General features: G+C 41.5%; 1 protein-coding gene across 27 annotated transcripts in view; it reads right to left on the reverse strand.

The window, feature by feature from the left end:
• CLASP1 (cytoplasmic linker associated protein 1) overlaps positions 1 to 25890 on the reverse strand; it is a 162930-nt gene that overhangs the window by 15852 nt on the left and 121188 nt on the right. For 12 of the 27 annotated variants that reach the window (XM_077934696.1, XM_077934709.1, XM_077934699.1 and 9 more), the window contains 10 exons: positions 25131 to 25194; positions 24221 to 24384; positions 22369 to 22447; positions 21974 to 22117; positions 18420 to 18512; positions 15828 to 15971; positions 13732 to 13838; positions 8230 to 8346; positions 878 to 1028; positions 381 to 627 (listed from right to left, as the gene is read on the reverse strand). In XM_077934696.1, the coding sequence (XP_077790822.1) occupies positions 381 to 627; positions 878 to 1028; positions 8230 to 8346; positions 13732 to 13838; positions 15828 to 15971; positions 18420 to 18512; positions 21974 to 22117; positions 22369 to 22447; positions 24221 to 24384; positions 25131 to 25194 (1310 nt within the window). The remainder of the gene's footprint in view (positions 1 to 380; positions 628 to 877; positions 1029 to 8229; positions 8347 to 13731; positions 13839 to 15827; positions 15972 to 18419; positions 18513 to 21973; positions 22118 to 22368; positions 22448 to 24220; positions 24385 to 25130; positions 25195 to 25890) is intronic. The other 15 variants (XM_077934728.1, XM_077934738.1, XM_028743045.2 and 12 more) reach the window with 3 other exon arrangements.

A 25890-nucleotide genomic window follows, 5' to 3' on the forward strand; every position in this document is an offset into this window, starting at 1 on the left:
GGAATACTGGTCTACTACCAGGGGCTGTCAGAAAATGTGAAATGGCTCTAATAACAATGACATTCCTGTCATTCCCACCCCATCAGCCTTATCCTGTCAAAGTGATGAGGGGGAAAGACCGTAAATGTTAAAGCAAACACTAAGTTTACCCAATGAACATATTCATATTATAGTTTTAAAGACTAGGATTTCCCAATTAATAGTTTCATATTTCATATTATTCACTGTCTTTGCATATTCTAGCAGAGATGAGCTAAGAGGTGATGGAAACTGAACTCAAGAAGCAAGTTCCAGTACATTTCATCACCAATTAAATAGGAATATTCATATTTTAAAGCAAGAATGGGGATCGTCCAGGAATTTAGAAAACAAAAACAAACCGTCCCGAAGCTGATCAATATCGTCATCAAACACCGCCTCTTTAAGGGCACTCTTGTCATAGGCGCTGATAGTATCCGAGTGTGGGTAAGGGTTATACTCCCGGGCTCGGGGTCCCGAAAATGCACGCGGGGGCTGGGTGTTGAGTAGGGAAGTTTTGTTATCAAGAGCCATCCTTCCCCCTTCCACAACATCACTGCCTCCACGCACATCAGTGGCTGGTGAGGCTAAGCAGCCATCTCGAGAAACCTGTGGGAACAGGGAGAACAAGGGCAATTAAGACTAGCAAGACTTACATTAGATGCAGTTACTAAGGTCGCAAAGAGAGCAAAAGCTGCAAGATTTGACTCCTGAAGTTCAATGCTAAGAAAGGGCATTGGATTATCAAAGTCAAACGGCATGAAAATATTTTCCCTGTAGGAAAACTATTCAAAATCACGACATTTTGCTAACCATTTTCATCAACATCATCCTTTCATCTCCCCAGAAGCCTACTTACAATGTCACTGTCCTTCTTTCCATCACGCTTGATTGGTTCATTTAGATCTTCTTGGCTGCGGAAACTAAACTTTTCAATTGCTTCTGTGACTCCACGAAGGGAACTGTAAATTTCATCAGAATTTAAGTTCTCTGTGTCGTAATCCAACATGCTGAAGATCAAACACATACGGAATGTTAAAAACGAAGAGTGGTTTTCTTGATTTTGATCTATAATATAGCCCACTTGGGGACACATGATTCAGCTTCAAAACTTATGCTAACTTTCACAAGGCATGAACTCAGGACCCCAAAACAGGGATTCAGAGGTTGGCTGTGGATGGTATAAACCTGGCAAACATAAACTAAGTATTGACTGTGATACTACATTTATATGGCGAACATGAATACTCAACCAGCCCTTTCAGTGAAGCAATTTCACTGTATATTAGAAATAATTAAAAGTAATAATTTCAGCCAAAATTTAAACAGCATTATCTCATACTACCATCAACCGAAAGGCACATCAAAATCAATTATTTCCATATGAAGTTTGATCATTCTAGCATATGTAGTCAATCTGAGTTCCAAATAAATGAAGTATGGTAAATGGTTAGTAATAAAAATGCACATCGGTGATAATGGAAACTGAAAAGTTTATGGCACCATGGACAATGTATGAAATACACAAACCTAGTTTTTGGGCTTTTAATTATGCTTTCCAAGAAACCAAAGTCAAATTATCTAAATTAACATAAATTGGTTATATCCAGAGGAAAGCTAGTTTAACCTAAATTTTAAGCTGGCTTAAGTCTATTACTACCATAGCTGGAGTATCAGATATGAAACAGCTTCCCTTTGGCCCAACTGGATACTTGATCATCTTTGGATCATCCAGATCTGTCACAGGTAGCCCAGTGTGATCACTGATGCCAACGCAGTTTGCGTCAATATAATACTTGGAATGGATTTATGCAAGAAATGTGGGGAGCTATCAGCAAAGCCCTGCTTTTCTCTAATGCTCACTGGGAACTTTGGCCCCAAATACTAGAGTATATGTGACTGAATATTACCAGGGACACCGGCAGACCACCATTCCATATAAAAACCCTGTAACTATGAATATCATTTGAAAGCAGGGCACACTGGTGGTTGCAATCTTACATTGCAAAGCAAGGCAAGGGAAATGACATTCCTGCAATCCTGTTGGTGTGAACTAAGTCATCATTTTGTTTAGCATGCCATTTAAATCTTGTCTCATGGCTTGTCTCACTTCATACAAGCCATGATCTGTAACCAGATCATGTTCTTGGGCTTTTAGTTCACGGTTTGTCTGGAGTGCACGAAACAACCAGTCCAGGTTAGGATGACACACTAAGCCAAACCATGGATTAGCTCACAGTAGTTGGACCAGGCACAGTGACCACTATGCTGTCCTCTTCGTGTTGTGTGTGAACCAGCTATGTACAATGACTCTTGGGCTGGAGACTATTCATTGCTAAAATGAAAGGAATGAGAACTGAATCCCATCGTTTCCAAACAGGGGTGAAAGATGGCAATTTTCTCTCTGCACTGGTATGCCTCAACTTAGGAAAGATATAGAGCCAAACTAGACATGATGGGGAAAACATTCATGGGTGTGCGCTGTTCACATATCAAGCAGAGTGTACATGTATTCATTTTTTACAACAAGAAATGCACATGGGCAAAGGATCTGAACCCTAGCTCCCCCTCCCCCACTTTACCTGTGTTTCCAGTCAGGGTTCAATAGAAGATGCTTTATATAAAGATGGGGGCAGCACTGTGAATGAACAAAAGTGTCTGCCCCCTTCACATATAGTGTAGTCCAAAGAAATGTGCCTGAAATAAAGAACTGGCAAATAGATTCTCCCATCACATATTACCTCTGCTGAATGGATGTTTCGCAAAATGGAAACATATTTTGCCTGGCACCTCACCAGAACAACGTTCTGGTTTCAGCAATTGACAATTGTCTAGAAGTTTCTCTTCCTGGAAGGGATTCAAAGAACTGCGGACCAAAGACAAGATTTATGTCTCCTGAGTTCTCTGGGCTTCATGAATACTGGGAACAGATACAATCCTTGGACCTCTGTCAATGCCCTAACTCTGCAACACCAGCCCAAGTAGCACTACCAGAACTGAATGTCCATGGTGTGTTTTGGCAAAGCAGGCATAAGGCAACACCTAATCTCTGAACAAAGAAAAACTTGGAAGGAAGATCTGCCAGTGGTGGTGGAAAAACAAACAAATATGAAAGCCCTTTCAACTGCACTGTCAGTTTCAACTACACCATCAGTTTCAACAACATAATTTTCAACCACTTGAAAATGTGATTGTAACTCACTGATAAGAAGATACATAAAAGAATCAATTTCCTTACATTCTGAAAATGGCAAAAATAAAGGGCTTCTCGTCCTGGCATTGTCTACACCACCCACAGTGAAAGTCTTGCTAGGATGATTTTGTGGAATGGTTGAATCTAGGATTTGCCTATAATAGCACTTGCATCGTTATTCTACCCAGTCTACCACAAAATCAAGTTCTCTCTCTACACCAGTTATTTCTCTATCATATTCAAATGTGCCACCATTTCCCGTGTTCTGAAAGAATTGCTCATTCTGTAACCAATCTTCCTTCCATCTTTTACCTCCAAAGTCTTGAAACGTGCTATTTGCTCATGCAGTCTCTACACCATCTCTCTCTAACCAGCAAAATTGAAGGTCTCTGGATTCTTGCTGCGTATACACCACACATTTAAAGCACACACTCAAAATCCTGATTGCTATACTTGTTAAGAGTGCAGGGAATAGAAGGTATGTGAGGGATAAACTATAGTTCCCAGGATTCTTTGAGGGTAGGAGTATGCTATAAATGCATGGTGTGTACACAGCCTTTGACCTTACCTTCCTTGATTTATGTTGCCTTTCATATAGCTGATTGCTTCTCTTCCTACCCATCACAACTTTTCAGCAGCATCCCTTCCCCTTTTCTTGGGACTTTTCTTAATCTCTCTATGTTCTGGCTTTGGGCAGCTTCATCAAATTGTATGACATCCAAACATAGACTCACTTTCCAGATCTCTACTTCCTTCATCCAGTCCCACATCTCTAAGGGCTTGGGCATTCAGTGCTTAGATTTCATTGGGCTTTCACAAGCTCACTATACCCAAGGCTGCTCTACACCCAAGACCCCAACTACCACCTTAATATTAGAGGTTACCGTCCACACACTTTCACTGTGCAGACACTGGTGGTTAGGTAAAACCTCTTTTAAACTGTTTAGCAGAGTTTATCTTCTTTCTCTCTCACGGAAGTCATGAACAATGACAAAGTTGTTGTTTCAGAGATGACGCACAAACTCTGTGAAGTCTCAGTCAAGAGATAAATAATAATAATAATAACAACAACAACAACAACAACAACCCCGCTCATCTGGCTGGGTTTCCCCAGCCACTCTGGGCAACATCCAACAGAACATTAAAAACAGAATAAAACTTCAAACATTAAAAACTTCCCTAAACAGGGAAGATTTTATTCCCAGACCGGGTACAAGCATTACGATAGCAATATATATTTTCAACTGTTAACATAAACAGCAATTAACAGTACACTTTCAAACAAAAGTCTTGTCTTATCTCCAGCACCTCATAAATTACAGGAACAGGCATGTGCAAAAACCAAACCAAGTGGTCTTCTTATTTGCACTTCTAGCTGATGCTAATTAAGCTCAGAGTGCCACTCCCATACATTCAAGGAAAAAACTCTGGAACCTTCTAGAAATTTTCAACTTGTTACTGGCACAATGATTTCTTAACACTTAGCTCCTCCAACTGTAGCATCTTTAGGTCTCTAATATGAATGATTTTTTCATCCATTCTCATATATGGCCCACGATCAAGTCATGGATGGCAGTAGTCTTATGAATCATTGACCTGGCATTGCACAGCAGCACCTTCAGGTCATGTGGGTATCCCTTGCTGATTCCAGTATCCGTCCAGTCAAGAGCAGACCCAGCGGCAGGGATAGTCCTCAAACAACGACTAAACCTGCCTCCTCGGTAATGACATGGTCTGGTCTTAGCGTAACTCCTCCTCCTGCCCATGATCACTGAGATCGGTTGTCCCAGTGCACCCCCCCCCCCTGGAACCTGCCCCAGCCATTTTGTTGGCTCCCAGGCAGTCCTGATCCCTCCCCTTAAAATCAAATTAAAACCTATACAAAAAACAATAAACAATAAAAACCAAAAACAGTAAAAGTTACAAACATACCAAAATTAAACAACTTCCCAAACCCGACTAAACATCCATCCCACCCCCCAGGCCTCTTTGGAGCCTTATAAGCTGTGGCGGTGAGTATGGGCCTGCCCCCAGGCCCAAGGTGGAAAATGGGCTTTAAGGGGGAGCAGTCCTCCCCAGTACTCACTGGCAGAGCTGCAGCAACAACAACAAAAGACAAGCCTGCTGGATCAGGCCAGCATCCTGTTCTCACAGTGGCCAGCCAAATGCCTATGGGAAGCCTGCAAGCTGTCTACGAGAGCAACAGCACATCTGTGATACCCACTAACTGGCGTTCAGAAGCATAATGCTTCCGACAGTGGAGGCGCAACACAGCCAGTGTGGCTAGTAGCCACTGATAGCTTCATTCTGCATGCATTTGCCTAGTCCTCTTTCAAAGCCATCAAAGTTGGCGGCTGTCACTGCCACTTGTGGGAGCCAGTTCCATAGTTTAACTATGCTCTGTGTGAAGAAGTAGGCTATCTCCCTTCCAGCTGTAGCTAAAAATCCACTCCTTCTGTGACGTTTCTTGTATAACCCCCCCCCCCCATAGTCATACAGTACATAGAAAACTTAAGAATAAGCAACTGACACCCACTCACACGCATCCTTTGCAACTCTTGGCTCTCCTCTTTCTACTTATGTGCCTCTCTCCCTGTTGTTTCCTCCTTGGGTCTAAATTTAGATTATAAGCCTCTCAGGGCAAGGCAGGATTTTTGTTTATCGCATTCTATACTGTTGCACATGCACGCAATAATAGCCTGCATCTACTGGAAACACTATTTGCATCAGTTCGTTTATTAGTCTGTTGAGAATAAAAGTGGGTGGGGTGACATTATTTTAGAAGTAGGGCTTTTCTAAACAAGGTTGATGTTGGCTATTAAAAATAAACAAACCACCCCTACTAACACTTAGTAGCTAAAGCTGCTCATAGAGTCAATTCAGACAGAGTTTCTATTCTAAAACAATAACATCTGTGGAGCACAGTTACACAAATGTGTGGGTTATGTCATACAACTTGTATCATGGAATGGAATTTTATCTGCAGCCTTAAAATATCAGTGGCATCCAAAATCCACAAGGGAAGAACCTATTTTTGTAACCTAAGAATGAATCGTTACAAAATAGCCAAAGGAAGAAAGAAGGAAGGAAGAAAAGCAATTTCTAGAATATTGTTTTTTTAAGAGTAACCACATGTGCAATAAAATACATTTAGGCAGTACAGGAATTGTATGATACACAGATAACACGAGGAGAGAGAAAAAGAAGTGCAAGATGGAACAACATCCATTTACAAAGAACAAATATATCCCATCAATCATACAAGATAGAAAACAATGATTCATGCAGAAAACTGGAAGAATTACAAAGTGAACAAAGAGATGAGGAGAAATGCGTGGCTTTTACAGATGTCACAATATTATTTCCCAACTGCCACAGCCTCCAACAAACACAGTCTTTAGGATTCAGAGCTCACCAGTTTCTGGAGCTTTTAACATTTTCCCTAAAGTTAACCAGGATTGGCCCCTAAGGTGAAGGAGAGTTCTTCTAAATATCAACAATCCCCCTCTCTTTCTCTACAGGCTGACAGAATCTAGACCTGTGTGAAAATCCTCATTCCCATTTTCATATCCATTGCTATTCATATTCCTAGCTGTTGCCTGTGAATGTATCATAATGGCAAATAGAATGATCTGTCGTACAGTACTACTGCAGTCTTTGCCCAGTAAACTAATTGGGAATGCAATCTATCTGTTCCAGTGTTCTCATTGTTCATTTATTCTGCAAGGAGAGCTGGATGCTTATAGAAACCTTGGAAGCTGCCTTATACCAAACCTGACCATTGGCTCCATCTAGCTCAGTACTGTCTACACTGACTGGCAGCAGCATCCCAGGGTTTCAGACAAGGGACTTTCCCAGCCCTAACTGGAGATGCCATGGATTGAACCTTGCGCCTTCTGCACAGAGAGCACATGCTCTACCACTGAGCTATGGCTGTTCCCCAATTGAGGCAAGCATTCAGTTCAGTGTGTATCCTCAGAAAGCGGTGTAATTTGAGAGGAGACACTGTCAAGTTAAAAAGGGGGCTGAACAGAATGCTAATCTTACTTGCCTTGATCCAGCCAGAAGCTACTATACCCATGATGAAGATGGGGAATAGTTTGTGCCGTTTCCCCAGCCTGCTCCAGCAGTGAGGGAGCTGCCGCAATCCCAGTTGGCGGAATCCCAGCTTTATTTACTGGGTTCCAATTTAACTGAGGCTAGTGACTATGCACAGACTATACAGCAGCTAGGGCCAATTCATATTTAATGCAGCAAAACAGTGCTTGCCTTTTGTATGGCAAATTGAATTGCGAAAGGCTGATATATACTTCTCCACAGATTGCAGAATACATGCCAGGAAGCCATGGCCAAGCTGGTTCATGTCATGACCAGCATGCCTAAGATGCACAGACATTTGCCCCCACCCACATCAGGATACACACAGCAAACATGCCGTGTAACGTGTGATCCAGCCCCTATGTACCCAAGTGAATATTGATTCCCGGTGCAGCTGAAAGACTAGGAAGCACAACGCTAAATGCAGAGAGACAACATGGTATTTCCCAACACCGCCCAATGATGCCAGGAACCCATTTTCCCCTTTGGTAGTCAAGGCAATGTAATTCTCCAGCAGCAACTCATCTATGCTTCAGTTACGTTCCCCGTGCTTCTGGTGTTCTGGGTGGTTTATCGCAAGACTCTACCCCAGGCTTTACTGCACAACGGGGAAGTGGGCTAAGGTGTGTTACCCTGGGAAACTTGCTTGCCTGACGTTGCCTTTACTGCAGTGCTTCCAGCAGAAGGAATGAAGGAAGAGATAGGAATGGTTTCTGACAATTCGGTGTGGTGGCTGAACAGGTAAAGCTTCTGGAACTGAGAAGTGGAGATTTCTCCACAGATAAAAAGTAGAAAGCAAAGAGCTGCTGCCTGTCTCTGCCTCTCCAAGACCTATCTGTTTGGAAAGCACCCTACCTGAGACAAAAGGTAAATAACATTGTGACACCTCAGACAAGATGGATTAACAGGTAGCTTGTTACCTGGGAGAGTAAGAGCGCCTGAAAGTCTTGTGAGGAGGAGCAACGGGGATGGAGTTAGGCTGAAAAAGGGGAGGGGGGTGCTTCGACAGCCCATCTGCACTCCAACCCCAGAAACGACTGCAGTGATCACAGGAAGAAAAGAGAGAAAGGGAGGAAGAAAAAGAAAAAGAAAAAAGGAGAAAACAAAACTATAATCTGAGTGGCTGAGTCTTTTCATGCTTTCTCAGCAAGAGAGGAACTTAATAGAAACAAACCGGACAGAAACACTCCGTGTAAATATGTTGTTATTCAGTAATATCTTTAGTATCAACCAACGTTGTTATTTAAGGATTTCAGGACAGTCAATGTGTTGTTTCTGTTTGCGTATTTCACAATATAGACCCAGGATGCTATCCTGCAATTGAAATCAGTGAAAATTTGGCCATTGGCTTTCTCTGGAAGTGGTTTTCCAGAGAAAACCACTAGGTTCACCATTTGTTCACCTAATATTAAAATACTGAGGTGATTGCTGTTCTGAATATGCATCTGGAACAAATTCACCTGGGTAACAGAATGTAGGCTCCAGAAGGGCTTCACAACTAGCCAAGTGCTTGATGGTCACCAGGTCTGATGTACACATTCACAGATGACCTGGCAGCGGGAGGAATCTTATAATCCATTTTCCCAATAAAACTTCCAGGACAGTGTTTCTTCTTAGCATTATAGCTATGTCTCTGGTCCTCTGACTGAATACTCATATGAACAGTAAATACTTGTCATCACTGGCAAGTTCTTCTTCGAACAAAACCCACAGTTCCTCCTAATCCACCCCATTTCAGCACATTTTAAAAAGACACCTTCCAAATTAGCAGGTCTACTGTCAGACTGAAGGAGCTTTCACTGATGACTTGTGACTCTAGTTTGAATGGTAATTGCTTCTGTGGCTTCTTCATTCATTCTTCAAAGCTACTGCTCTTCAAAACATAGAAGCAAAAAGATGTTCTTATCCTTCTGCCTCCTATTAGAGTGGTCTACATTCTGCTTTCCATCTCCACCCAATCAACTTTTGCTGACTAAACGTAGTTTTTTGGGCTGAGTTTTCTCATGCATGTTCTGATGATTCATTAAGGTTTTGAGAAGACTAAGGCTGCAGCCCAACACCATTGAACTCAATGGGATTTTTGAGTAAACATGCATAAGATTGCACTGCAAAGCCAATATGCATTTCCATCTTGTGTGATTTAAAAGTTAAAAGGCAGGAGAGAGGGAGATTCAGTACAGATGGAAAATTCCTGTTCTCCTAACTATAGTTGGGAGATTGCAAGGACCTCGTGGGTTCAATCACCCTCCTTCTCTCCTCATTTTTCCTTTTCAATTTCCCTCTCCTTTCTGTTTTCAAATTGTAGTTTCAAACCTACAGTGCATATTTGTCAATAATAATAATAATAATAATAATAATAATAATAATAATAATAATTTATTACTTATACCCCACCCATCTGGCTGGGTTTCCCCAGCCAATCTGGGCGGCTTCCAATAGGAGATTAAAAATACATTAAAAGCCATGGTTCGTTCTAAGTCAAGCATAGTTAGGAGTGGTGTTAGGTTAACATGATCACAATGTTCCAGCCTGGTCTCCTAGACATTTATTAATGATCACAGAGATCTGTCAGGTCAGAGAAGGCTAGATATGGAGCCCGCAATCACTGCTAGAACCTAACATCTCAGGACATTTCCTTCTGGAGTTGCTGGAATATTCAATCCGTCACTTTGTTTCTATTGAGTTTTAAATACGTTATAAAGGTAAAGATCACATTGGTGTATGAAAAATGCTACAAGACTGGAAATGGGAAGTCAGAAATAATTCTATTGCATGTCACAGCAGTTTCTTTCTGAGCAGCAGAATAAGGAAAGTCACCCAAGAAAAAGAGATAAGAAGAGCAGTTATGCTTGCAGATACTGGTTCACAGAGAAGGAAAAGAAAGGGCAATAAATTCCACAGATGCCAATCTCACCTACCTGTGAGGGAATCATCCAAAGTCATTCAATCCCAACTTTTGAAACACACACACACACACACACACACACACACAGAGAGAGAGAGAGAGAGAGAGAGAGAGAGAGAGAGAGTCCACCAATCCTGTCACTTTATAGCCATGCAAGTGAACAGGTTTATAATTCAAAAATACCACATCCTATCAAGAAAATAACATTTCAAACAGAAGAGGAATTATTTGTTAAGAGTGTTCTCAGGCATTATCAGCCCCAAAGCATCTGAAAAATAATACAAGACGTTGATCTCACTACTACAAACCATTCATTCATTCATTCATTCATTCATAGTTCAAGGCTGTGTTCCTATGTCAACTTTCTGACCTAGGTGCAGGATTTTACTTTTCTGTCTGTTTTAAAACTCAAGGACAGCAGCATCAACAACAAAAATAAAAAACAGAACACAATTAGAAATAAATAAACAGTAAATAAATTCAAAAATGCAGCAAGCATTTCAGAGAGCTGAACATGAAAGCTACAAAAATGAACAGGAAAGCTACAGAAATGGCCAGAAATAAAAAGCAAATAATTGGCTGAATACCAGAAACCCCATCAGCCATGATTTTCTCTGCAACACCCTTGCTCTGCTTACTATCTAGCCAGATTAAGAGTTCTAGAGAACCTGAAAGTTTGCACATTGTTTGGTGATATTTTGGTTGCCTTAATAAAGGTATTGATCTAATATGTTTTTTGAATCCAGCTCAAAGATGTGCATCTACTGGTATGTGTACAGAATGGAACCCTCAATACAATGTTTGAGCTAAAGCATTGCCTTCTAGGCTCTTTACCTAATAGCAGAGTCACACTTAGAAATGTGTGTGGTTAGGAGAACAAGAACTGCATAGCCAAGTGACATCATGATGCAAATATCAACACTGTCCATTTTACTGATATCTAGCAATGGAAGTCTTCTTCAGTGCATCTATATTGCTTAAAATGTGCATCTTGGACAATTAAACTTTTTTGAAAATGTTTCTAAATACCGAGCTGCAACACTTTACTCTATGAGTGTATTGTGATGAACACTATGGAAGCAAACTATTTGGTCTCTAGTACAAATTTGGTGTCAATTACCTCAGGGCCCTTTATGACATTCGTGTGTTTTTAGTCTAAATTGTCCCTAAATTTTATTTCACTGGCAAAGGAGTATTATATGAACATCAAGAAGCTGGCTCTCCAGGGCCTCAGATGAGTGTTTTTAGGTCAGGAATCTTACAGATACCAGGAAATGAATCTGGGACCTTACGCATACGAAGCCTGCACTAAACCAATAAGCTATAGCACATCCCTTAATCTAAACATCAAGTATATTCAACCATGCCCTTTGCTTTCCCCGATCTAATCTGTCCCTGGCCTTTTTGCTCAAATCCTTGAAATATGCCATGCAGGTTCCTCAAGCTGAGGCTAGGCTCCTCAAGCTATTCAGCCTAACATGTCCTGAAGGTAGCACCTTTATTGCAGGAAAATCACATTTCCCCTTGTGGTTGCTGGGGGGGGGGAGGAATAGGACCCCCCCCCCGAGATTGCAATTGTGATGACTACTATGTGGAATGTGACAGTACAGGTGTCACAGGAACCTAATGGCTAACGCATACAACAGTGATACTGTTCCTCCCTTCCCCCTTGATACCCATGCTATTGTGTTGTTTAAAACAAAGGTTGCATTTTATTAGTATTTTATTTATAAAGCTTTGCAGGGACTGTATCACTGTCCCCTGTATCACTCTAGCACAGGAACAACTTAGCGCAAGGGGTAGCCAAAGTAGTGCCCTCTGGCAGTTGCTTGGACTCCCAACTCCCATCCAAATGGCCAATTGGCAGGGATGATGGGAGCTGAAGTCCAACAACATCTAGAGGACACCATGTCAGCTCCTTCTGATCTATGTAGTCTACCCTTCTACTTCTGAAGTCCTCGTTGTGGCACAGGTGCTTGGTAATTATTTGCCAGCCTTTCAAGCCTGTGTGTTACCAGCTCCCCTGTTCTAAAATAGAAAAAACCAAACCCCCAAACCCAGGAAACAAAGTTACAGCTATCCCCTTCAGTGAGCATGGTGAAATGATTAGGGTGCTGGATTAAGACCTGGGAGAGAAGGGTTTAAATCCTACTCACCTGTGGAGGAGGAGGAGGAGTTTGGATTTGATATCCCGCCTTTCACTCCCTTTAAGGAGTCTCAAAGCGGCTAACATTCTCCTTTCCCTTCCTCCCCCACAACAAACACTCTGTGAGGTGAGTGGGGCTGAGAGACTTCAAAGAAGTGTGACTGGCCCAAGGTCACCCAGCAGCTGCATGTGGAGGAGCGGGGACGCGAACCCGGTTCCCCAGATTACGAGACTACCGCTCTTAACCACTACACCACACTGGCTCTCCTACACCACAGTGGCTCTCACACCACACTGGCTCATTGAATGATAGTGGGATAGGTTAATCTATCTCACAGGGTTATGGTGAATATAAATGTTGGGAAGACCTTGGAGGAAGGTGTTAATTTACTTCATGAGCGCAAATTATTACATGGTTGAGATAAGCCAACAGCAGCAGGGAAAGCCAAGCCAGCTGCTACAGCAACAGTCCAGTGCTGGCTATATAAATGATTAAGGCATGTCAGCTCATCAGTCGGGGGGAATTGTGCTGTAGTGTCAGGGTCAGTCTTGAGAAGTGAGTCAGAGTCTGTGTTACATCTTGAATTGCTGTAGCAACAGAAATACTTTCTGCTTGTGTACATATATGTATCTGCAAAAGCCTATACATGCTGCAGTAATCTATTGTGAACCTTAAGCTGCCTCTGTGTGGTGACTGGAACTGGGGGCAACTTTTGCTACGTGGTTCTCTCACCTCAGATTCTCACCAATAGATTGGGGAGGTGGGAGCTGCAGCAACTTGAGCTCCTTGGAGGAATAATGCAATAAAAAGTAAAATAAGATACATTTTGAAGGCTATGCCATTAGATCAGGACATGTGCGTATAGTTTCCGCTAACAAAATTCTACCATGTTACACAGCTTTCATAATGTTCTCTGTTACAATGCACAAGGAACACACCCAGTCGCACCTATAGCTACAAGCAGTGTAGCATCCTCTGATACGAACCTGATAATGCATTATTAAAATTCAATTGTACAGCGAAGTAGGAAAAAAAATATACAATACAATCCCCTTTACAGAAGGCTTGAGCATGTGCATTTGTATGAGCCTATAGTTCAGTCTGCCACATCTATATTAGCTTTCAGACATCTTATTATAAACAAGCGTTTTGTACTCTGTGCAAAAGCTGTCATACAAGGACAAGTTTAGGGTTTTATTAAGGTACAGACACAAGCTTCGTTTCCTGACCCACTTTCAGAGCGGAGCAAATGTCTTACATATTTTCCTACATTGCCGCTTCTTGAGGAGTCACCTTTCAGGCATGTTTCACACAGAAAAGCCGCTCAGACACCTATCAATCTTTTTTTTTTAATGAAGCTGCAGTATTACCTTGGGGAGAGTCCTCCATGAGAACAGTTGGTGGGTGAAGTTAAGGGGCTGGTTCTGCTGCTAGGGTGACGTGAAGGAGTTCGGCCAACAGTATTGCTAGGAGAACCCTAAGTGTACAAGCAAAAAAAGAGGATAAGGGGCAAATAACATGTGGCACAACAAGAAGATGAATAAATATGGAACCATTTTGTCCTCATTCATATAATGTGTCACTTAAATAGGATTAATTTTTCTAATTAAGTTGTTGGAATAAATGACTCCTGGGCTTGTGTTGGAACACACACACATACATATACACAGTGCTTCTTTCTGGGCGGGGGGGGGACATACCCCTAAACATTTTGTGAATCTTTGTACTTTTGTCCATTTAGTGTATTTATTTTTCCTGATCTGAACTATAAAATGGTGATTTTTTTTGAGTCAAAATGAGAGTACCCCTAAACATATTTTTTAAAGAAAAAAAGCACTGCATATACACATGCATATGTTCTAAATAAAATAAGCCAAGCTACTCCCCCCCCCCCCAAAAAAAAAAATTTCAGAAGTAGATTGGCTTATTTTTTCGGGACAATCCAGCTTCAGAAATTGCCTACCACAATCCACCACTCTGCCCATTCCCCCACCTGACAGGAGTAGTGACAAACTCTGGTCTAGTTATGGAAGAGGGAAAGAGGAAGGTCTCTCCTCCTCTCTCCAGTGACTGGCCAAATGCCACTGCGTTTGCCCTTGGGAACTGCAGTTTTCCAACAGGACTATTCCAACATCAGTATCCTTTGGGGAAAACCCAAAGGCCAATGTGGTCTTTTGTCCTGGCATGCTGCTATGCAATGCATTAGAATGCTGGAGGAGGAGGAGGAGGAGGAGACTGCCCACCTTACCTGTCAATGGAAGTGGTGGAAGGTGAGGATAAGCTTCTTCTCCAACGTGGACTTTAACCTGAGCCAAATAATATAATTTGGCTCCAAAATCTTTACTGAGGTGGTTACCATTATGATCCCCTAAAGTTCACAGCCCTGCCTGGGCACCAACAAGCTTTGTCGTCACCTCTGCTTTTTAGAAGCCATTCTTCAAAACCCAAGGCCAGGGATAGCCAATGTGATAGCCTTCAGGTGTCGTGGACTACACTTCCCATCAACACTGATAATTTGTCATGCCAGATGGGAGTTGTAGTCCATGTCTGAAGCATACCAAATGCCACTGATCTAGACAATGCCAAGCTTCTTATAAAAGCTCACAACTAGTGAGCCCATATTTAAAGAAACTGAAAAAGCAGAAGTGCTTTATGTACAATTATGTACAATTGTATACCTACTTTGTCAAAAGGTATTTTTTGTACTACAGTCTAACCTTGGTTCCCAAACACCTCTGTTATTGTACGTTTCGGCTCCCAAATGCCGAAAATCCAGAAGTAAATGCTCCGGTTTTTGAACATTTTTTGGAACCTGAACATCCAATGCGGCTTCCGTTTGAGTGCAAGAAGCTCTTGCAACCAATCAGAATCTGCACCTCAGTTGTTGAACGTTTTGGAAGTTGGACGGTCTTCCGGAACAGATTACGTTTGACAACTGAGGTTTGACTGTATCCTGTAAAACAAATGCTGTGTGATTTTAGGGCAGAGCTTTAGCTCTGAACAGATCAACAGTAGGGCTGGGCAATGTTAGGTTTTCAACATCACGATGTCTCACCAGCCAAGCAAGTTGCATTGGCCCCAGACGGCAAAACGCAGCGTGAAACTGCTGCTGATCTCACGGCGGGAGCTGAGGCACTTTCACCCCAGCGCCTTGCAGGCTGGGGACAATGCATCAGGCCCTGCTCAGCTGGGGGTGGGGGGGCTCCCCCCACCCAGCTGAGCGAGCCCCAACACCTCAGCAGCATCGGGCTTCACTCAGCTGGAGACTCCTGACTCCCTCCAACAGGTGCTGCTAGATGAGGAACTCAGGAGCACAGCGGTTTCACCAGCAAGTGTAACTAACATCATGATATGCTACTCATACTGGTCCTGGGCTATATATCGATACATTGGTCAAGCCTAATCAGCAGCTTAACATAAATCAATGCCTCAGTTGATTTTTAAGGAAAATATGTCACAGCCTCACCACACTAGTGTTACTGGAGTTCTTGAGGTGGTTGTGTAGCAGCCTGGTAGCACCGTCCTGGAATGTTTTGGGCAAGGCACCAAGTAACATGGTAAACTCAGGAGTGTTCAGTTCAAACAGAGAAATCAGGACTATTTGTGCTGCCTAGGAAGGAATAAAAAAACCCACCAATCAACATCAGGGCAATCTTTAAAAACTGTGTATGTTCTGTTGAGGAGGGTCTTACCAGTAATAATGTGGGATGCAATTAAGATCCATTAATACATATGGTGTTTTGTGACAAGCTTCAATTAGATGGACTTAACATTCATTAACAGTATCTATAACAATGAAGCACATCTATAACAATAAGATCAATCTATTGAAGTTTTGCAAGAATTGCATCAAAGGTGTATGCACAAATTACTTCCCAAGTCCAATGAAATATCTTGTTTCAGCTATCTGGCTTTGGGGCTTCAGAACTGCCTTACTGCATCAGACAACAGGGTTTACCTAATCCACCATGGTGTCGAACAATAAAGGGGAGCTTCAGTGCTTTAAATAAAAGAGCACATCGAAAGAATGTGTATCACATAGACTTGTATGTCACTTTTTGATAGAAGGCTCTTGGATCCAATGGCAGCTTCCATCAGTAGAACAGGGAGGGAGGCGACTTTTGCCAATTCTTCCCTGGTGCAGCTGTCTGCGCCATCTCCCATGTTGTTCCAAAGGGTCCCCCCAGCTCTCTGGAGGTTGGGGGAAGCACAGCGAGGATGGGAAAATGGGTGGACATCACTTCCCTCCACATTATGGTGATGGAGACCTCTGTTGGTTCTAAGAGTCATGCATAAGTAGAGGGGCACCACTGAATACATCCCAAGCAATGCAGTATTTTTCCTAGTAGAGATACATATCTCATGTTACACACCTTCAAAAATTACTAATCCCTACAAAGCCTTTTAGGGCATTTAACAAGCTAAACTCCAGACCAGTATCTTACACTCCACACTCCAGTGGAACTACTGAGCAGTCAGTTTTTGCACATGAAGTCTATCTGAAATATCTCAATTGAAGAAAAAACCCCATGTAACAGACTTATCATATGTGGATATAAACACAGTGCAATCTAAGAATGTTTACTTAGAAGTAAATCCTATTGAGCTCAATGGATTTTACTCCCGTGTGTGTGTGTGTGTGTGTGTGTGTTTGTTTGTTTTAGGGCAGTAGCCTCAAAATGCTGCTGCTGCTTCAACACATTAACTACAAATTCTGACTACTCTGGTCATGAGAACATTTTCAGTTGGCCTGAAAGCTGATGTGTTCAGTAAACTTGGGCAACACGGTAGCCAACAGGTGCTGGAGTTTGATTGGGGAGGGAGGGGAGAATCCACATCCAGCATTCACTATCCAACTGCCATCTCGTTTCTTGTTTACATGTGGCATGAAGTCAGCCCTTAAGGGTCACTTGTCAGGGTCTAAACCGGCTGTTCAAAGGTGTGCTAAGATTCAGTCCTTAAATGGTCATCCTTTCCATCCACCATAAGCAAACTGTTACACCTGAAGAAGAGAAAATGTGCATCTGTTGTCTACAAAGGCCTAATAGTTTCCTTCCACTGGCCAGAGCATCTTCCAGCTGTGTAGAGAATCTGACTGTACTGTACCCAGAAAGAGGGTGGAAATCACTCCTGTCCATCTTGTTCTACAGAACTGAAGAACATTCATCAAAAGAACATTCTCTGAACTGAAAATATTATGACAAATCAAAGATGCAATAAAATAATAGGGAAAAGCAGGAAATCATGCCAAGGTACATAAGCACTCGGGACAGATCATGCAGATCCAAGCGCTGGAATTTTAGTTTGTCGGAGGATGCCTACATGCAATCAGTAGTGCACCTAGGCAAGCAAGATCTCAGGGTTGTGAAGTCCTAGAAAAGAGCAGATTCAAAGCACCTCTTGACTCATTTCTGAATTGACTAACTCTTCTGTTCCTAAAGCCACAGGAAAATGACTGCTCCTTTCAGTTGTCTTGGCAGTTCTGAAGCAGGCTCCTACCAGTTTCTACTGCAGGTCTGTTCTCCCCGCCCCCAGAATAATTACAATGCCATCTATTTGAATCCAAAATTCTCCCTAGTAAAGGAGCTTATTGCACTCAAGATTGCCATTCCTCAAATGCCACTGAAGGGCATAACCAAAGTTGTCTTTCTACGTAGACAAATGTCATTTTCCCTTTGTCTCCTGTAATAGGGCGGAGCTGTGTTGGGTGTGCCTGCTGCATGCAGATGTAAAAGCAGGCACACCCCAACTTTGTGCCAGGAGCCTTCAGTCCCTTTCCACCCAACCTTGAGATGTGAACTCATCATGCAGTGCAACTAACTGCAGGGCTTCTTTTAAACAGTAATGATTACACTTCATCTAATTCAAACTCTTGAGTGAAAGGAAACGTACATCAAGCCAAGTTATTTGCACACACGCACACAGACACACACAGTCAGCACTGCATATTTATTTCAGGCCTCCATTTCTCTCCACAGATGATGTAGACTAGATTAGAACTCTGGACTGCAAACAGAGAGTATACCTTATGATTAGTGTACACTACTTTTTAATCTACCTGTTTACACTTCTCTTCCAAGTTTCCTTCACCAGGACCTGATGAGGCTGATGGTCTAGCTGGTATATCCTCACCTACCCAACTATGCATGGTCTGAGGTCAACAAATAGGAAAGGGGACAGAATTTAGTAGAAGCAAGCACAATATTTTCAGTGACCCATACAGAAAAGCAGTTGCATATTTTAGTTTCTTGCCAGGGCTGCATTTTCAAAGCAGGTGGTGCTTCTCAAACTTGAGACCAATGCTGTAAAATTTAAATTGCTTTTTGATCACTAAGATCTTTTACATCTTATTTTGGCTGGGATCTCATCTATTATTTTAGTGGCATTGGATTCTATCTGAATTCTCCTCTGTTACTCATGCAGCACTCAGCAGTCTTAAAGGTACTATCAGACTTTAATTACTCCCACCTTAATAACTGCTGCTAAACATTATTTTTCATTTTCTCTTTTTTTGAGAGAGAGAGAGAAAGCACATGGACTTTATACTGCACCTCTCAAATCGATTGCTCACAAATCTTTTCCCTCCTAAAACCAAAGCAAGCTTTAAGAAGCTTTAGGAACCTCAGAGTATTAGGCAAGAGCTATGTTAATACAAATTGCAAGTATGTCAAACGACGCAATCCTATACATGTCTATGAAGTCCCAATGCTTTCAGTGGGGCTTACTCACAGGTAAATGTGTATAGGATTGCAGTCCAGGGCAGCAAAGAAGCAGCACATCACTCCATGGTGTTCCAGCAACACCACATATTTGCCTGAAAGTTGATTAGATAGCCTTTCGCTGCAATAGTGCTAGCAGATTGGATTGCCACCCTAAGCCTGGTACGTGAATTTCCAGAGCACATTCACCTAGCAGTAGTGTTGAGAACACTGACGGAGAGCCACGGAGCTGTCCCCCTGGCACTGGCATCGCCACAGCTTACCTGGATAAGAATGTAAGGAGAACCTGATGGATCAGGTCCATGGCCCAGCATCCTGTTTTCACAGGTCCATGGTCAGGGTTCCATGGGTGCATTGGTGGGGCTCCCATCGTACCAGCCATGACTGTCACGTTTAGCTGCCACGTTTTGAAAGCTACAATGCCAGATGAATGACTTGTCCAAGAGACATACACTGTCCACCAAAACCCCATTGGAACTTTTATGGAACAGCCCTGCTCATTCAGACCAAGGATCCATATTATCAGCACCTTGTTCCCAACTGTGGACAGTCAGATGCCTCCAGATAGCCTACAAAAGCAGGGCAGGAAGGAAAAAGCCCTCTCTTGTTGCGACTAGTATTCAAGGTCTAGTTCCTCTGAACATGGAAGTTTCACTCAGATATAATGGTAAATAGCTTTTCTTAGATCAGGGTAGCCAATGTGCTGCCCTCCAGATGTTGAGAACTACAATTTCCATCATGCCTGACCACTGGCTATGCTGGATGGTTCTGAAGGGAGTAGATCACATTTGGAGAAAACACCACATTGGCCACTTTATTTAAAACCCATTCTCCATGAAATTGCCTAATCCTTTTTTTAAAAAAACGCATCTAAGCTACTGGAGACCTGCACATTTTGTGACAGGCAATTAGATAAATTAACTACGCACCATGTGAGGAAGTATTTTCTTTTGTCTGCCCAGAATCTACTGCCAAGCAACACTCATCCTATTTTTTAAAAAACTATTATTTGCAGAACTCAGAACGCATGTACTGGCCAAAATTGCTCTTGAGCTTCTCATTCAAAACAAACAAAAACTGATGGCCACTGTTTTGGAAACAAGGCTTAGGAACAGAGAGATCTTTATAGGTTCTAATGGCATCAAAGACATTTTAAAATACCAGTGTGAAAGAGGTTTTTAAAGGCTTTTTTCCCCTTCTCTTTTGAAAAGTGCAAGTTTTATACTTCTCCAGAATGCTTTTCTATGAATAAGTATATTTAAAGAGCCTTCCTTACATAACCCCTATCTCTTTGCTCTTACTTGTGCTGAATCTAATCAGACATTTTTTTGCTCAGTCATTCAGTTTGAAGAGACGCCTTTAGAATTATTCACTGTCTGCTTCTGATTTTAATTTGGTGTTAACAACAAAAACTGACTTCAGATCATTTATAATTGAATTAAATAGCCATAATTTGCTTCCTTCCCATGTGAAAATTATGCAGTTAATGCTTTTTGTATTTGCATGCAAATGCCTATTTTGCCTTTTGTATGAAATCTGTGTTTGGATAAAGTAATTTTTCCACTGACATTTAGGTTTTTCTGAGTGGACCTTTCTCTTCAGTTTCTCGCTGTGTTTTTATCACCTGCTGCCTTATCCTCCCTAACATCCACAGGCTGTATCTTTTTCTTCTTATCTAAACTTTAACAAGGTGAGATTCCTCTCAACTTGTGTGTAGCAATGGTGACACCTAATGGCAGAGCTGGAAACTTCCTAGACCTTGCTAAAATGCTATTTCACCAGCAAGTTGCTTTAAAACTATATTTTTCTTTCTTTATCACACAGAGACAAGTAAATTAGCCCATTAAGGATGGGCAGCACAACAAAGACACACACACTCTCTCTCTCTCAAACACACACACACACACAGTTCCAGACACTGCCCTGCTGTAGAAATCTTATTAATTAATCCAAATAATCTAGCTTTAAGTCTTGACATCTGGTGCAAAAGTATGGGGGTGGGGGCCAGAACATCATAATACTGTAGTAATGCAAAGCACATATTTACAGAAAGGTATTCTACTTATTGTAGACAATTCCAAAGTGCCTCTTTTGTAATTATATGAAATAAATATTATGTATGAACCGAAAGTGTGTGTGTGCAACATCTGTTCATACTGCCCTTTGGGTACTCCCACTGGTAAGGGGGGAATTAGGTAGTGACCAGAGAAGGGCCTTTTTTGGTTGCAGCACCCCATCTGTGGAACTTCCTTCCTAGGAAAGCTCACCTGGCACCTACCTTGTTATCTTTCAGGCACCAGACAAAGACTTTCCTATTCTCCCAGGTCTTACAATTATTTCACCTACTCTGTGAAGATTGTCTCCTATTGTTGCTACTACTTTTTATGCTGTTTGATCTGTTATTATTGCTGGCTGTATTTAATTTGTTTTAATGTTTTTTTATATCATCCTAGACCAAGTGATAAAGGGGGTGGATGGTGCAGAAATGTTCCAAAACAAGCAAGCAAGTTCTCTGAATTTTAGGGTTCATCGAAAACATGCTTCTAGATCCTGTTTTTGTTCTATCTAGGGAGTGGAATCTTTTATTATCTAATAGGAATGTAAATATTGTGGATGGTGAATAATCGACTCTCTCTTTTCAAAGTAAGATACCATTTGATCCGTCAGATGTATTAAAAAAAAAAGAGCTCAAGGTTCTTCTGGTTATTCATACAATGCTATGGAAGACAAAAATGGATGGTCAAGTAGCCATAAACTTTATCTAAGGTGACAGATTTAGATACAGCCTTTCAAAAATCAAATTACTTGACCTATTCAATTTCACAATGTTTATAACGGTTTATATTAACTTAGAAAATTCTGACACTTAACCCTTATCGCTGCTTTAACTCACCTTTCTCACATCTGAGCTCTTTGGTTCTGTTGTCCAAGTAATGATCCTAGAAACAGCAAGTTTTGCCTCACTGGAGTTTGCAAAATCTGTGGGGTCCATCTGTCTGGCCAAGGACTCAATATACTTCAGGATGGCCACTTTTACCTAAAGTGTGTGGGATACTTCCGTAAGTAAGATAGAACACTGCAAATTCCCCAAACCCCAAGATCTTTCCCTGCTCCTATTCAAGGATCTGTGGGTCACTGATTGCTATATAAAAGTCAGCTCTAGATTTTCTGAACACCACTAAAATATAAACACTGGACAAAATACCACCTTCCCCACTTTTCTGTGGTCAAGTACTATGTTCTCAGATGCAAGCATTTCCCAATGCTACTGCAAAAGCTTTTACTTGCCTTAAGGTTTGGTGTTTGGGTTTGATCTACAATAAATCTCATCAAAATATTAAACTGTTGATCAAATGGAAAAGAATCCCTAGAGTGGAAAGAAAAGAAAACAATGCATGACAACAAATTCCATTACTAGTCACAACATTTATGCACACACGAGGCCACATTTGCACATGATGCTAGACCACGGTTTGTAGTATTTAGATCAGCAACCTGTGGATTAACTATGGTTAATCTCAAACAATTTGCAATTATAATTGCATTCACCTATGGTTTACTGAGGTGTGCAGACATGGCTAATGTTCAGTCAATAACAAAGGTTCTAGAAAGATAGTTCTCTCCCCCCCCCCCTTCTGTTTCATTCAGTTTTCCTTTTCTTGTAAGATCTTGTCTCAGATGGAGAAATGATGCAGCACTTACCACTCACAGCCTCGGCGATGGAACACAAAAACAATATACAAAAAAAAAAGACGAGTCTCAAATGCAAACATGCAAAAAAATTTTGCAAAAATGCAAAGATGGTTCTTTCGGCACTGCTACATGCAGCCCTTGTTTCTTTGACCTGGGCTTTCATGGAAACCCTCTGAAAAGGGAGGGAAGCTCTATAGCGTAGTGCTTGATGAACGACGTCTTCCAACTTATACAATCCAAGCATAGACCTTAACTATTGGCTGCTGAAAAACTGTCAAGAATCCATTGTCATAATTTAAAGCACTCTTGTACAACTTTAACAGTCATGGCTTAGCCCAAGGAAACTTGGGAACTATAGTTTGTTAAGGGTGCAGGGAATTGTAGTTCTGCGAGGGGCTTCCCAACAACTCTCTGAGTCCTTAAGAAGCTGCAGCTCCTAGGATTCTTTGGGAGAAGCCATGACTATTCAAGTTGTAAAAGAGTGCCTTGAATGTATGGTGTGGGTGTGACCTCTAAGCTCAAATGTTTAGGCTGGTTTTCAATGAATGGCAGGGTTCCTTCAAGTAGTAAATCAAAGTAAATAGCTTCTCTCCTGAAATGTACCAGGTGTTACGATGGCGTGGTTTAGATATACTGCTAAACCAGTTTACTGTTAGAGAAACAAGACTACCCGAGATTCAGGCGTAAGCACTCTCCTCTCCCAATGTAGCCATGAGAATTTTATTGGAAGCATCCACGTCCCGGTTGAAATTAGCTGTAGTCTCTTACTACATCCAAACTAGGAACTGCAGTTAGTTTAAACTGTGGCTTATTTCAAGAATGTGGAATCTTTGGACCTCCAGATACTGTTGAACTACAATTCTGATAATCTCTGGTGGCTGATCAACAGCTGGGGATGTTGAGCATTTTATTTCTATACTGCCCTTCATCAGAGGATCACGGGGGGGGGGGGGGGTTACTATATAAAAACACAGAAAAGACATACAATAATAAAAAAACAATACTTCCCCATACACACAGTTTAAAGGGTCATCAATTGTTTAATCGTTTTTATTCATTTATTAAATTTCTAGTTGTTGATATCCAACATCATCTGGAGGCCCAAATTCCCCATTCCTGGTTTACTAAAGCAAGCCAAAAACCACAAATTGATCTTAACTTGTTTCGATAAACCATGGCTTAAACTAATCACAGAATGGTCTAGATGCAGCAACAAACTGTGGTTAGTTTAAATCAAGAAATGTTCTGCTGATCTCCTCGTTGTGGTTGCATCAGAGGAGCAGGAAGTAGGGTGTGCTTGTGCACGGGGTCCAAGTAGGCTTCTTCCTGTGATGTTAAACTACGATTTCATGTTATATCCAAAGCAGACCATTATGTCTAAATGTCTGGTGAAGTCACCTTGCTGGTAGGTTCACAGGTCATCCACTGTTATTTGCAGACACACTACCTTGTTACATCCAGAGCTTTCTGCACTTTTGCCTGTACTGAGCCCAGCAAGTCAGCTCCCATCTTCTTGAGCAACTGTGTCAGGAGGACAAAAAGCCAATCCTGCAAATCATCCTTGTGAATAATGATGAAGTCTACCAGGGTTTCTAGAAACATGCTGAAAACCTATAAGAAATATAGAGATAAGGGGGGGGGGAGATAATAGTTATAATAACACCGCAAACATGTCCAAAAGAAGGGGGGAAAAGGGGGGGGATCTACTTTAGATACGGAATACTTTTAGAAACAATGTTAGCACTGTAAACTTTCAGGATGTGCCATATTAAACATATAAAAGAGGTGACATGGAGGGGTGGGGGTGAGGAGGAAAGAGAATACACTTACTCTCTGTAGTGAATTCCACCGCAAAACAGGCCATGCAACAAAACAAACCATTCATTAGTACATAGATACGGAGAACCAAAGCCAACTGCTCTAGGGCAGTTTCCCCCAATACCCAGAGAATATATGCATTCACATAAAGTTTGAGACATTTGTTTTATTATAGGCTAGAGTTAAGTGTTTACAAATTGATGCAAGTAACATATTTTGAAACAACCGTTCTTACTGCACATTAAGGAGATGTTCTGCCCTAAATGAGCCCTACTTCTGCAATGCTCAAGCTTCAGGAAGAAATGCACAAATATTTTGTAGTGAGATAATTTCTTTATACCCCCACTTCCTTCACTAAGAAGCCTTAAAATATTACACACAAAGTCAAATCTGTTTCAGAGCATAATGACACCGTGAAGAGATTGAGACAACCAAGGTTTCAATAATAAGCTTGTTTTATACCAACAAAATGTTTAAAAATATATGTACATTCACAAAATATTACAGGTTTATCTTACAAGATCTACTTAAGATTTTACCTTGCTGTGCGGGTCAGCAAACATGCGTGTGAAGATCTCACACAGTCTTTTCAACTCAACTCGGCTGAAACACAAAACCCAAATGAGAATGTTTTAGATCTGACATAAAGTATCTGTAAAATGCAGGAAAGGAAGTATTTTACACTTACTGTCCGACCATAAAATGTGTGGTACTATGAAATACAGTTCTTAAGATTGGTCATATTCACAAACAATATAATATGTGGTGCTATTAATTCAGGATATGCCAATTTTATATGATAGTTGAGTGTAATGAGTCTCCCTCCTACTGCCGGCCTGATGACGGGGCCCACAATTAAAACCATATTAATAAAAAATGATTTAATCTACACTGCTTTACTTCACAGCCCCAGTTTTAAGATGATGGTTACCAACTTGAAAGCCACAAATGTTTGGGGGCTGGAATATTCCAAAGAATGTCTTCTCCATCCACTGAGATCACCTGGGGAGGCCCTGCTTTGCATCCCACCAGTATTAGAAGTATGCCAGGTGGTTACATGGCACAACGCTCCTTTGGTTGCAGCACTCCCTCAGAAGGAGAACTTAGCCTCTTCCCTGCTTTAGGGAGATTGCAAATGCCATTCCGGTGGGCTTTAAGTTTAGGGTGATCACCTGCCCTCTATTTGTATGCTGTTTGGCATATGGCTGATGGGGCTTTCCTCTTTTGTTTTTTTTCTGCTACAGGACCTTTTATTATCACTAAACTCTACAATTCTATGATTCTAAGGGATCCCAAGGG

This window comes from Podarcis muralis, chromosome 1, assembly GCF_964188315.1.
Source record: "Podarcis muralis chromosome 1, rPodMur119.hap1.1, whole genome shotgun sequence".
Taxonomy (NCBI): domain Eukaryota; kingdom Metazoa; phylum Chordata; class Lepidosauria; order Squamata; family Lacertidae; genus Podarcis; species Podarcis muralis.